Source organism: Oncorhynchus tshawytscha, linkage group LG24, assembly GCF_018296145.1.
Source record: "Oncorhynchus tshawytscha isolate Ot180627B linkage group LG24, Otsh_v2.0, whole genome shotgun sequence".
In the NCBI taxonomy this organism is placed as follows: domain Eukaryota; kingdom Metazoa; phylum Chordata; class Actinopteri; order Salmoniformes; family Salmonidae; genus Oncorhynchus; species Oncorhynchus tshawytscha.
In genome coordinates this window covers 7,782,699-7,797,260 of record NC_056452.1, presented here as the reverse complement: position 1 = coordinate 7,797,260, position 14,562 = coordinate 7,782,699, and the positions used below count along the sequence as shown (strand labels likewise).

At 41.6% G+C, this 14,562-nt stretch overlaps 1 protein-coding gene across 6 annotated transcripts in view; it reads left to right on the top strand.

Moving 5' to 3' along the window:
• LOC112223777 (signal transducer and activator of transcription 5B) overlaps positions 1–12,810 on the top strand; it is a 37,103-nt gene extending 24,293 nt beyond the window's left edge. For 2 of the 6 annotated variants that reach the window (XM_042305267.1, XM_042305266.1), the window contains exons 11-19: positions 801–923; positions 1,344–1,436; positions 1,643–1,849; positions 2,369–2,463; positions 3,091–3,233; positions 3,569–3,724; positions 3,813–3,864; positions 4,166–4,273; positions 9,825–12,810. In XM_042305267.1, the coding sequence (XP_042161201.1) occupies positions 801–923; positions 1,344–1,436; positions 1,643–1,849; positions 2,369–2,463; positions 3,091–3,233; positions 3,569–3,724; positions 3,813–3,864; positions 4,166–4,273; positions 9,825–9,951 (1,104 nt within the window). In that variant the 3' untranslated portion in view covers positions 9,952–12,810. Of the gene's footprint in view, positions 1–800; positions 924–1,343; positions 1,437–1,642; positions 1,850–2,368; positions 2,464–3,090; positions 3,234–3,568; positions 3,725–3,812; positions 3,865–4,165; positions 4,274–9,579; positions 9,664–9,824 lie in introns of all 6 variants that reach the window. The other 4 variants (XR_006079775.1, XR_006079776.1, XM_042305268.1 and 1 more) reach the window with 4 other exon arrangements.
• The last annotated feature ends 1,752 nt before the right edge of the window (positions 12,811–14,562 follow it).

The following is a 14,562-nucleotide window of genomic DNA, read 5'->3' as shown; positions in this document are numbered from 1 at the left end:
TATGATCTTAGTGTTTGGGCTTTCACAGGGCAATTCGGGTAGAAATGAGTCATGCATGCGTTCAGGTGTGTGTTCCGCAGCTCATTTGCTTGACAATGGACAAACCGGTTCATTCTGTTCAGAACAACACAGGGTTGTGATGCCATGTCATCTTGTAACTGTACATTAGATGTGGTGATCATAAACGTTGAAACTGTATATATTATGTTATGGAAATGTTATGGAAAGGTGAAGTACACATTTGGTGTTTATTGTAATCCTCAATGTCTCATCTTTCACCATACATAGTCCTCTTAAATTACATTGTTTCCATCTCGGACAACAAATGTGCAAAGGTTGTCCAATTTAGCGGGAGGGATGTGGGGCAAGTTCTTGTTGCGAGCGGTGCTCAAGTTCAGTACGGCTGTCAGTCAAAACCCATTTTGCATATCCCAACTCCCCCTGAGACACCCTCGGAGAGTGGGGTCACGGCCTGGGTCTGCCATTATCAACGGCGACCCTGGAGCTATTAGGTTTAAGTGTTTTGTTCAAGGGCACGTCGGCAGATTTTTCACCTTGTCAGCTCAGGGATTCGTTACTGGCCCAACACTCTAACCGCTAGGTTAGAATGAGTTATACTTATAAATACAATTTACATTACTGATTTATTGTAATTGGACTTAATTGGCGTTTTACTCAAACCTTTTGTGGTTTTGCCAAATTGTGATACATATATGTACATGTGGTCAAAATGTTGCAGTATTTTTGTAGTTGTGGTCGATAAGCAGAGATTGTGTTGTGGTCTCTCCTGTGCTGTGTAGTCCCTGAAGCGGATCAAGCGGTCGGACCGTCGCGGGGCAGAGTCGGTCACAGAGGAGAAGTTCACTGTCATGTTTGAGTCTCAGTTCAGCGTGGGGGGCAACGAGCTGGTCTTCCACGTCAAGGTTACAGGAAAATCCACTTCTAGAAACACCAGAGCCCAGTTTGTCTAAACATTTAATCCAGATGGAAATAATCCTGTGTTCAATTCTGTGTAGTCTGTGGGCCCTCTCTTTTTTTTTTGATGCAGTTTTTAAGGCAAAGAGAAGCAAATCTCTAACATACCTCATCATAATGCTATTACAAAGATCATGTTCTATGATACCATGATATTTGGTTTAAATATTGTCCGCATCCTTAAATGAAAGGGGAATTGAATGGGGCAACAAGATTGAGACAATACAGGATCATTTTGATCAGATTGGATGTCTTTCATTTCATTGACATCCATTCTTTAGTGAACTTTGAGTAGGATGACTTAAATTAGTCTATTTAATCCCTTAATGCAGTCAGTGTAACTTTTATTTTGTATTCACCCCCCCCAGACATTATCTCTCCCCGTCGTGGTGATAGTTCACGGTAGTCAAGACAACAACGCCACGGCAACGGTCCTGTGGGACAACGCTTTTGCAGAGCCGGTGAGTTTATTGGCCTTTACTGGAAGACACTTTGCATACACCCCTGTCTCTTATCTGCCACTGTAGTTTATCTAAGCGTTGGAAAGGTTCGGAACAACTCCTGTATATATCATTCTTATCTCTTTCCCTGATTTCACCCCCCTTTGCCCTCTTTTCCTCTCCCTCATACACACACTCTGCTTTCCTCCTCCATCCCCCTCCCCCAGGGCAGGGTGCCATTCGTCGTTCCTGACAAGGTGCTGTGGCCCCAGCTTTGTGAAGCCCTAGACATGAAATACAAGGCAGAGATGCACAGTGCCCGTGGCCTCTGCGACGACAACCTGGTCTTCCTGGCCCAGAAGGCATTCAGTAGCGCCAGCATAAACCAAGAAGACTACCGCAACATGACCATGTCCTGGGCCCAGTTCAACCGGGTATGACCGTTTTTGATTAAGACTTTTATTTAGATTGTTTTACCACAGCAGTGACTATTATTACCGCCACATGACCACGTCTTGGCCCCAGTACAAACAAGTTCTAACCGTTTCACCACTGACTACTACTGCGACATGACCATTAAACCACTGGAATAGGGATTGTTACCTCGCAGATTTAAAGCTGGAATCCACGATGACGAAACGGCCACGTCCGTTTGCGGTATTACAACAAAAGTAATTTTACTGCAAACAACACTATTTTTTTTTCTGCCCCTTGGACTTCATTGCACACACAATGAAAGAGCACTATGTATTGTAATTTATTTGACCATTCTCAACAACGCTCCTCAGCTCGGCAACAATAACAATGGTGGTGGGGAGGCCAGTGGTGCTGTTTGACCCTACTGCGGATTCCATCTTTTAGACTTTAACAGCAATGCCAGTGTCAAAGTATTTGCAATAGAAAGAAAACCAATGGTATTGTGAACCAGGTTTGATTATCTATGCTATCCACAGGAGAGCTTGCCAGGGAGGAACTTCACTTTCTGGCAGTGGTTTGACGGAGTCATGGAGCTCATGAAGAAACACCTGAAGCCCCACTGGAATGACGGGTAGGAGAGGAGTGCTTCAATTCAGAGCTTTTCCATTAGTGGATGTGTGGCCAAATTCTCTGGATGCTTCTTCCCTATAGCTTAACAACCGTACCTTTTGCGCTCGTGCGGGATTATCTACTTTACACAACAGCAAAAAGTACGTACCTGCTGCTCGCTCTGCTACCGCTTCCGCCTCCTTCCTGTTCTCACTCACCACACACATGATCGGCCGTCTTTGTCTGGTGTTCAAACTTTGACAAACTGCAACTGTAAAGTGCCTTTCTCTGTTGTAAGCTGTCTGTAATAAACGACAATCGAATTTACTGCTCGCACACATTGTAACATCTGTGGGATGGGGCGGTTCAATTCGCCCCTGTAGCCTCAGCCTTTCCATTAACCCTGTTATTAGACCATTTTTGATGAAAGGAATGAGTTGAATAAGCAGCCTTTTGACCGTGCTCTTATTGTGAAAATATGTCTTTAGAATTGTGCAATGAAATAGGGCAACGTGTGTGGGCTCTTTTTGTAAAAAAAAAAATTACATATTGTGTGTGTGTTTGCGAGAACTTTCATACTGTGTGTGTGTGCGCGTGTACTGCGTATGCATGTGTGTATGTTTACGTACTGCGTATTCGTGTTACGCAGGGCGATATTGGGCTTTGTGAATAAACAGCAGGCCCAGGACATGCTGATGTCCAAGCCCAACGGGACCTTCCTGCTCCGCTTCAGTGACTCTGAGATCGGGGGCATCACCATCGCCTGGGTGGCAGAGAACCCTAACAAAGCGGGTACTGTACTCTACTACCCACCTAGGAGTAAGCAGAGTGTTTTCGGGCCAATACATGAGCCTATGCATGGTTCTCCACATCGTGTGATGGAGTGTAGGTAATTGAGGCAGGAAAAACGTTGTTGCCGATTTATTCAGTTGGTTGACAAACGGCTAACATAACGTAGATGCATATGATCTTAATATGAGACTTGTACACAAAGCTACTTAATGGACCTTTTAGATGTTCTCTGTCACCTTAGTCCAGGTCTCTTCCTCAAAAAAATGTGATGTCAATGAGCCTAATCTGGCTAAATTGAGGTTGAAAGGATATTTTTCTATGATATTGTTCTGCAGGGGAGAGGCTGGTGTGGAACCTCATGCCGTACACCACCAAAGACTTTTCCATCCGCTCACTAGCCGACCGCATCAGTGACCTCAACCACCTTATGTTCCTCTATCCCGACCGGCCCAAGGACGAGGTGTTCTCCAAGTACTACACCCCTCCCCTCTGTATGTACCCTCCTCCTCATCCTTGACTTTATTTTTGTTAAATAAGTTAAAGGTGATCTCAAATTTGTCTGTTCTCATTTTCTCTCAGCAAAAGCAGTGGATGGCTACGTCAAACCACAGATCAAGCAGGTTGTGCCAGAGTACGTATACTGTCATGCATATAACAACAATTTTTTACTATTTCTAAACCCACACACTGGACCGATTTAATACCCAATTCCAAATCTGGCGCTAGCCTCTACCCTATCATATGGCGATTTGTAATTGGGCAATTGTGTGTAAATTACTTTTCTTTGTTTTTCTTTTGGTTTATGATAGACTCATGAAGCATTTCTAAGTTATATTCTTCAATCATCATTGGGTAAATACCCAAAATGTAAACAGTTTCCCAAATCTCAGACTGTAGCTTTAATGTGATTGTGCTTCCTGTCCTCCCTGTAGATTCACTACTCCCAACCCTGAGCCGTCCAGTGGGAACCCCACCTACATGGACCAGGCACCCTCCCCGTCAGTGGCTCACCCCATCAACTTTGCAATTTTCCCTCCCATGTAAGTACACTACAGATGGGGAAAGTATCAATGTACAGCAGTGACTAGTCATTAGATGACATGCAGTTCCCTCTAAGCTGCGTGCTTGCCCGGCTACCCACCTCCCCCCACGACTGCCGCGCAGAAGAAATACCAGCTCACGCAGAGATGCACAAGTATACTCCGTTAGTTTACACTATATATTTATATCAGTGTTTCCCTCTAATATATGGGACTTGTGATTGAATCAACATATCACCAACCCTTTGAAAGCAACAAAACTAGCGTTGCAAGATTGAGTCAGGGATTTTGTTGTAGGTAGAGCGCACTAGAGGAGAATTCTGACAGGTAACCTACGAGCGGTATTTTTCTTTATCCCACCATCGCGAGTGGGTGCGCTTATCAGATCAAAGTGCAGATTCATGTGTGCACATTTGTTGATATTTACAAGTTATTAGCCCATATAGATGTATATCTGTAGATATATTTATGTGTGTATGTATAATTAAAAACTACATTGTGTTTTATGTAGGAATTGGTTTGAAGCCGAAGAATAAAATTAATTCCCATGAGCACCCAATATGCGTATTTCACTCATGCGCTATTTTACTTCCAACAATGTGTAGGCAGGTTGCTTAGGATTCAAACATTCTCAAACAGCCTAATTCATACTCTTCAGCGACATAATGGACTTTACAGTGACCTGCTATTAAAATAATGTTTATCATTAGGCTATAGTAGGTCAAAGCTGTGTGCTACAAAACCTGGGTAGCTCATGGGTGAAGTACGCATGTGAATTTTGCTACACGTTTGAATCATAAAAACAAGAAAGCAACATTTGTCCGGTGAAGTCCACAAAACATTGCATGTAACAATCAGATACTTGACTTACAACATGGTCAAGCAAGTTAATTTAACAACCTCTACAGGATCGGTGTCCCTCACGCGTTACAGTTGAGCTAACGTAGGCTAATGTGATTAGCATGAGGTTGTAAGTAACAAGGACATTTCCTAGGACATCGACATATCTGCTATGGGCAGAAATCTTAAATTCTTGTTGATCTAACTGCACTGTCCAATTTACAAAAGCTATTATAGTGATAGAATACCTTGCTATTGTTTGAGGAGTGCACAGTCATGAACCTGAAAATGTATTAATAAACCAATTAGGCACATTTGGGCAGTCTTATATAACAGTTTGAACAGAAATGCAATGGTTAATTAAATCCGTCTAATACTTTGCACAAAAAATCTAAATTGCACCTGGGCTGGAATAATACATTTTGGCCTTTCACTTGTATTTCAAAGATGGAACAAAAAAAACGTTTTTTTTGTTTTTTTAATTTGTGTTATCTTTTACCAGATCTGGAAAAAAGATCTGTAAAAAAAATATCTGTAAAATGTTTTATATTTTCCTACATTCATTTCACATTTCCACAAACTTCAAAGTGTTTCCTTTCAAATGGTAGCAAGAATATGCATATCCTTGCTTCAGGTTCTGAGCTGCAGGCAGTTAGATTTGGGTATGTCATTTTAGGCGAAAATTGGGGGGGGGGAAGGGTTGAGGTTTGCTTCCAACATTTTCGGACTACCTAACAGCTGTTGATTTAAAACCAGAGTTACCGCAAGTTGCAAAGAAAACAGGAGCTGCCTCCACTATTCCAGCACCATTTCAACATCAAATCACCTATGCTTAGTCTAATACAGTGACAACTTAAAAATACCAAAAGTTTTTGTCCAATCAACTGTAAGCTAAATATGTTGTGGCTGTACATGGCACTGATTTGTGTGTGTTGACTCACTCTACTTGTAGAGGAACGCCAATGTCATCCTCTTTCATGTTGCTGAAACGGTCTATGATTCCATCATATAGTACACACTTTTTAGATTTTGTTGTCCTAGGCTACCTACTAAATTGCTTGCTCGCTAGCCTAACTTATTTCATGGGCAACTATGAGCCAGCATGTTAACATTAGCCTACTACATATTGAACTACATATTGAACTTCAATCATCTAAGGCCAGGCGTACAATGTATGAGTTTATGGCCAGATCAGAATCGGCATTATAATCATTAGCCGGTACGGAGATTTTAAGTAAAACTACAAGTCCAAATCCCGATCTTCATCCATGGCTAATTTAGGAAATGGACGATTTTAGCCACTGGAGGACAATGACACTTTCTGTCAATTACATTTGACTTTTATTGTGATTGGTGTGAAGCCAAATCCAAGCTGGCTTCCCTTGATCCTTTTTTTTTTTTTTTTTTTTTTTTTTTTTTTTCTACTCCAGGACCATTCAAAGTTGAGCTCACTCAGTTTAGCTCAACCCTGATTTACTATTATTTTCTTACCAAAGGAGGCCAAATGCTCACTGGCTTTCCTTACTATTGAATTCAATGCTGTTGGTGGGGGGGGGTCTAAGCTGACATTTGGAATTGTTGTCTGATGGTGACGGTAAGCTTTCATTGCACAGTGTTTTGTTGTTCGTTCACTCTGTACTGATTTTTAAAGATTTATTTCTCTGGCTTGGTTAAAAAAAACATGTCTAAAACAGTTGCTGTATTGAAACTGGTAACATAGCTAACCAAGTTGGCAAGCGCAATGTTTTATACAGTACATTTTAGTACGTTACAGCCTTATTCTAAAATGTATTAAATAAAAATACAAAATCCTCATCAATCTACACACAATACCCCATAATGACAAAGCGAAAACAGGTTTTTAGAAATGTTTGCAAATGTATTTATAAAAAAAAAAATTTAACGGTGACTTCCCAAGTGGCGCAGCATTCTAAGGCACTGATCAGTGCTAGATACGTCACTACAGATCCTGGTTTGATCCTGGGCTGTGTCGGAACTGGCCGCGAACAATTGGCCAAGCGTCGTCCGGGTTAAGGGAGGGTTTGGCCAGCTGGGATGTCCTTGTCCCATCGTGCTCTAGCTACTCCTTCTGGCGGCCGGGCTCATGCATGCTGGCTTCAGTTGCCAGCTGTATGGTGTTTCCTTCCACACATTGGTACGGCTGGCTTCCGGGTTAAGCGAGAAGTATGTCCTGAAGCAGTGCGGCTTGGCGGGGTCTTGTTTCAGAGGACACATTTCTCGATGCTCACTCTGATAGAGCTCCAGTGTTCCTCTGTGGAGATGGTTGTCCTCCTGGAACTTTCTCCCATCTCCGCAGCACTCCACCTATCAGGCCTTTATGGTAGTGGCCAGACAGAAGCCACCCCTCAGTAAAAGGCACATCACAGCCTGCTTGGAGTTTGCCAAAAGGCACCTAAAGGACTCTCAGACCATGAGAAACAAGATTATCTGGTTTGATGAAACCAAGATTGAAGTCTTTGACCTGAATGCCAAGCGTCACATCTGGAGGAAACCAGGCACCATCCCTACGGTGAAGCATGGTGGCGGCAGCATCATGCTGTGAGGTTGTTTTTCAGCTCCAGGGACTTGTAGACTAGGACAACAGGACAACGACCCTAAGCTCACAGCCAAGAAAACGCAGGAGTGGCTTCGGGACAAGTCTCAATGTCCTTCAGTGGCCCAGCCAGCGCCCGGACTAGAACCCGGTAGAACATCTCTGGAGAGACCTGAAAATAGCTGTGCAGCGACGCTCCCCATTCAACCTGACAGAGCTCGAGAGGAACTGCAGAGAAGAATGAGAGAAACTCCCCAAATACAGGTGTGCCAAGCTTGTAGCGTCATACCCAAAAAGACCCGAGGCTGTAATCGCTGCCAAAGGTGTTTCAACAAAGTACTGAGTAAGGGGCTTGAATACTTATGTAAATGTGATATTTCAGTTTTTGCTTTGTCATTATGGGGTATTGTGTGTAGATTGAAGGTTAAAAACAATTGAATCCATTTTAGAATCAGGCTGTAATGTGGAAAAAGTCGATGTTTTTGAATACTTTCCGTAAATAGCTATTTCCATGTGCAAATGTTATGGAATGCATTTGCTCCATTTGGTTTTACTGGTAGACCAGTCTGATAGGCCTACATTATGCTCAAATAGCCACAGTAGCCTATTTGGCCACTGTATAAAACTAACCTCTGTTTATGGTGAACACACGCTGGGAGTTTCTCACAATGTTGAAGTTTCTGCTCACAAGACCTGAAATTGACTTTGAGCTGATTATTGTTAATGTATTTAACATTTTGGATGATTTTATATCTATATTTGGCTCCAAGTATCGATTTCTTTTTTCTAATAATACAATTTTTATATATATATATATATATATTTCACACACACACACTTATATCTATCTATCTAAAGGTTTGGACACCTACCCACTCAAGGGTTTCTTTATTTGTAACATTTTCTACACTGTAGAATAATAGTGAAGACCTCAACTATGAAATAACACATATGGAATAATGTAGTAACCCAAAAAGTGTTTAACAAACCAAAATATATTCTAGATTCTTCAAAGTAGCCACCCTTTGCCTTTGACAGCTTTGCACGCTATTTTCTTTCTCTCAACCAGCTTCACCTGGAATGCTTTTCCAACAGTCTTGTAGGAGTTCCCACATGCTGAGCACTTATTGGCTGCATTTCCTTCACTTTGTGGTCCAACTCATCCCAAACCATCTCAATTGGGTTGAGGTCAGGTGATTGTGGAGGCCAGGTCATCTGAAGCTGGTTAAGAGTGTGCAAAGCTGTCAAGGCAAAAGGTGGCTACTTTGAAGCATCACACAGAAACGCCAATATAAACCGTTATATTCTCTCTTGATATCAGAAAAAGTCAGATTGGAATCAAAATCCCTACCCTTGGCTTTCAAGGCTAGCACACTACAAACTGTACCAGAAGCCCAGTCAAGGCTTGCTTAGTCACGGGTTTCCTAATATGGTTGTTTTCGGAAGGTTGCAACATACAAAGCATTGCGGATTGAAATGCCCTGAAAAGAGCTGACGTGATTTCTAGGGCTGGGAATTGCCAGGGACAATACAATATTATCACTGTACTTCAGTGCCGATACCATATGTTTTAGAGATTCTATATGTATTTTGATTCGATACTGCAATTTTTGTGAGTCAATGTTCCAAACATTGCTCACTATACATCTGCTGCAGAGGGACAATTAGAGAGCCATGACAAAACCAAGTTTTGATCAGTCGTGGAGATAAGGTAATGAGTTAAACTTGTTGGCTCACTTTAAAAAAAGAAGAGAACGAGATAAAATGATGAGAAATACTGCCTAGCAAATCAATACTTGGAGTCATAGTATCTATATAAAACTGGAAAACCAATTATATTGCGACACAATACTACCCTCAAATTCAACTCTGGACTTCAAATTGCATTTTTTCATTGTTCCTCTCTAATCAGGGACTGATTTAGATGTGGGACACCAGGTGGGTGCAATTAATTATCAGGGAGAACAGAAAACCATCAGGCTTCGGACCTCGTAGGGTAAGAGTTCAATACCCCTGCCCTACTATATAGATTCTTTCCCCCATCACTAATGATTCCTTTTCTCTACATGTCCGGCTTTTGGTACAGATATTCTATCAGATATCACACAACGTTATGCCTTACTGATTGCGGTGTGTATGTCTCCCTTCCCACCCCAGCAGAAGTGACCCCATGATGGACGCAGATGGAGAGTTTGACCTGGAAGACACCATGGATGTGGCCCGACACGTGGAGGAGCTTCTGCGGCGGCCCATGGCCAACCAGTGGGACGGCCAACAGTCCTGAACTTTCACCTTTGACCCCTGACCCTGCACCCAACAAGAGCAAGCACCCAGAAAACATCCAATGGCTTTGGTCCCATTGGTTTATATTGTCTATTTTTTTGTCAATTCTCAAAGGTGAAATGTAATATTTGACAGTTCTTGGATTCTTTTCTGATCTTCTTGATGTGGCAATTGATTATTTAAAAGAAATAACTAATTGTACCTGAAGAAAAAGCACAGTTGAAAAGGTTTGTTTGGAAGTAAGTACTGAGAAAAATGTAGAAATGTGTGTTACTACAATATACAGCAATATTTTTACAAAAATGTTTAGCTATGCTGCTTATGGCCATCCTCTGAAAATGTTTAAAGAGCAGGAAGGCCTGCACACTGTTTTTATGCTCCCAATTCACAGCTTTATTGACAACGTTTCGATCCGAACCGGTCAAACAAGGTCAGGTCAAACAAATGGAGTGCTCACATCCGAAAATGTACACGTTTCACCTCACATGACCATGACACATGGTGGGTGTGGAAACAATTCAATTAACTTTCTCACAGTTAATCCGAGGTACATGTGGTCCTAAAGGATTATAGTCATACAAATAGGGCTGAGTTAACCTAGGCAACTTTTTTTTTTATTTTTTTAAAGGCCATAGATATAATTACAGTGTTCCTTTTCAAAAACCAACTTGTGTACCTCTAATAATTTAGATATCAATGAGATGGGCACGTGTAGTAGTCTTCGAATATATAATATGTACAAAATGACCAAGTGGAGACCTAGCCGTCAGGACAAATCAACGTAACATATTTATGTAAAAAATAGTCTATCAAATTCTTTGTTCATAGCTTTAGGAGACATGGTGGACAAACGGGGAATCCAATGCGATTCTCTTCTCAGTAATAAATTAACAGTACCCCCACCCCCCCAAGTAGCCTTAACATGTTCAATACCCGTGTATCTCAGAGAGCTGTTGTGACGAGCCTCTGTGAAACGTGCAGCCACAGTTTCTCTGATCAAGAGTCCTGATATTTCTCTTGTGTTCTATGTTTTCACAGCTCGTTTCGTTTTTCCTTCATGGCATAGACCACAAATGCACTTGATCAGGTATACCATTTTTTTTTTTTTTGTATAACACGTGATACACTTAATCTTAATGGCCTTGCCTGTGATGGATTGATTGAACGTTGTGCATTTGTTCTTAAAGTCACACTGGGTACATCGGCCACATCTGTAATTACTGTCCGGCACGTTATCTAGGAAGGTGCTACGTGGCATCGGTGGGAAGGGATGGTTTGGGAGTGTCATACAGCCAATCCTCTGGTAACGGTGGTTAGTGGTTAGTTAAGCCTAGTGGTTAGAGCGTTGAGCCAGTTACCAAAAGGTTGCTAGATTGAATCTCCCCGCCGACAAGGTAAAAATCTGTCGTTCTACCACTGAGAAAGGCAGTTAACCCACTGTTCCCCGAGTTCCGAAGACCTGGATGTTGATTTAAGTGTGATTTTTTAAATGCGGGAGACTCATTTCAGTTGAAGGCATTCAGTTGTAAAACTGACTAGGTATCCCCTTTCCCTGTTTGAAGCGTTCATCCAGACAGTGCACTTGATTGTACTACAGATCCTGCTTATACAACTGTATTGGGTGATAGGGAGGCTCTTTTTCAGGGAAACGGTACTTTTACTCTTCAGGTTGGTATCGTCAAAGAGAGGCGCTATAGTCAAAGTACACCGCATTTCTTTAAATGCTCAGTGCTCTATTTGTTTCCAAAGGTTTGGAATGTAACTATTAAATTATTTGAATCTTGCATCTCTACACCGTTTAAATTCAAAATCAACATAACAAAATTGCCATTCAGAATGAATCATGTTTGAAGTAGATTCCACCGTTGAGTATTTGAAATACGATAGTACAGTATTTTGACCCTTTCCATCCTCAAAATGGGGCCCTTGGTTTGAAACGCCATGTGCTGTGTACATTCTGCCTCACATTACGTGTGTAATACATGTACAGTATCTTCTGCCTTTGAATGTCAAGTTTACTAGCCTTAATTCAAACTCCTCTTGCTTCTTATTACACTGAACTAGTTTCACTTAGTGTATCAGTTTATTTTTCTAAACAAATTAACTAGTAACTTAACTATTGAATTGCTACTCAAATTCATCAGACTACATTATAAACTCAGCGATAACCAATGACCCGCTCTCTTTTTGCTTGATTTAATTTAGTATGAATTAAATACAAAACAACAAATTGACCTTTTGACCAGATCATACCTTGTTGTTTAAGATGTTAATGTTAAGTGTTACCCATTCACTGAAAATATCAATTTTGAATGGGCTGTGTGATCATGTATTGATTTCTTTTAACTGTATGCAATCATGTTTTTTGTTACCTATATTTGCAGGCACGACACCCCTATTCCTGACACTTAGCTACCCACTCTTTTATCTCAAGTACCACATACAGCTACTACCTTATTTGCCTATTCAGAAGTACTTGTGCAGTATCGTAGCTTCTCTCCTTCTCTGTCTGTGCCTTAAGACACTGACCACGATTGTGAAGTGGCAACATCAATGTCCAGGCAAGAGATTGTATAACCACCTACCTTTAGTATGCTCTCCCTTGCCTTTACAGCACTGCGTTCAGCAGGGCATGGGCAATGTTGTGGAGTGTAGATTTTTTTTTTTTAAATAAAAAAATAGATATACAGTGCCTTGCAAAAGTAGACATCCCCCTTGGCGTTTTGCCTTTGTTGCATTACAACCGGTATTTTAAATGGATATTTATTTGAATTTCATGTAATGGACATACACAAAAGTCTAAATTGGTGAAGTATATATATTTGCTATGAGGGCCCTAAATAAAATCTGATGCAACCAATTACCTTCAGAAGTCACAGATTGCACACAGGTGGACTTTAATTAAGTGTCACGTGATCTCGGTGTGTGTGTGTGTATGTATGTGTATATATATATATATATCCTGTTCTGAAAGGCCCCAGAGTCTACAACACCACTAAGCAAGGGGCACCAGCAAGCAAGCGGCACCATGAACCTCAATCACAACTTTGTTCTTGACCTGTTTGGAAGTACAGATCAGGGTTCAGTTATAAAAAAAAAAATCAAACTTTGAACATCACACGGAGCACCATTTAAATCCCTTATTAAAATATGGAAAGAATATGGCACTACAACAAACCTGCCAAGAGCAGTCCACCCACCAAAACTCACAGACCAGGCAAGGAGGGCATTAATCAGAGAGGCAACAAAGAGCACAAAGATAACCCTGAAGGAGCTGCAAAGCTACACAACGGAGATTGGAGTATCTGTCCATAGGACCACTTTAAGACGTACACTCCACAGAGCTGGGCTTTACGGGAGAGTGGCCAGAAATATAAGCAAACATGTTTGATGTTCACCAAAAGGCATGTGGGAGACTCTCCAAACATATGGAAGAAGGTACTCTGGTAAGATGAGACTAAAATTGAGCTTTTTGGCCATCAAGAAAAATGCTGTCTGTTGCAAACCCAACACCTGTCATCACCCCGAGAACACCATCCCCACAGTGAAGCATGGTGGTTGCAGCATCATGCTGTGGGGATGTTTTTCACCGACAGGGACTGGGAAACTGGTCATAATTGAAGGAATAATGGATGCCGCTAAATACAGGGAAATTCTTGAGAGAAACCTGTTTCAGTCTTCCAGAGATTTGAGACTGGGACAGATCTCCACCTTCCAGCAGGACCCTGAGCATACGCTAAAGCAACACTCAAGTGGTTTAAGGGGAAACATTTAAATGTCTTTGAATGGCCTAGTCAAAGCCCAGACCTCAATCCAATTGGGAATCTGTGGTATGACTTAAAGATTGCTGTACACCAGCGGAACCCATCCAACTTGAAGGAGCTGGAGCAGTTCTGCCTAGAAAATTGGGCAAAAATCCCAGTGGCTAGATGTGCCAAGCTTATTGATACCAGAAGAGACTTCCAGCTGTAGTTGCTACAAAAGGTGGCTCTACAAAGTATTGACTGGGGGGTGAATAGTTGTCTTTTTCAAGGTGGTAGGCATGTTGTGCATATCAAATGATACAAACTGCCCAACAATCTATTTTAATTCCAGGTTCTAAGGCAAAAAAATATGGAAAATGCCAAGGGAGGTGAATACTCTTGCTAACCACTATGTTATGAAGAACACCCAAGCCTCTCTGACATGGTAGAATTACGCAATAAGGCCCGGGGGGTGTATTGCCAATATACCACAGCTAAGTGCTATTCTTGTGTACGACGCAATGCAGAGTGCCTGGATACAGCCCTTGGCCTTGGCATATTGGTCATATACCACAAACCCCTGAGGTGCCTTATTGCTTTTATAAACTGGTTACCAATGTGATTAGAGAACTAAAAATGTTTTGCCATACCCGTGGTATACGGTCTAATATACCACGGCTATCTGCTATCAGCATTCAGGGCTCGAACCACCCAGTTTATAATAATTAATCGCGTGAACTGACATTTCTGTCTGTGACGTACCAGGTTTGCCTACTGAACGTAGCCCAGGTTTAACCCCTTATTACCCTCCCCATTGATCATAGTAGTGAATTATGTTGCTAGTCTCAGGAAAAGATACTTTGATGTAG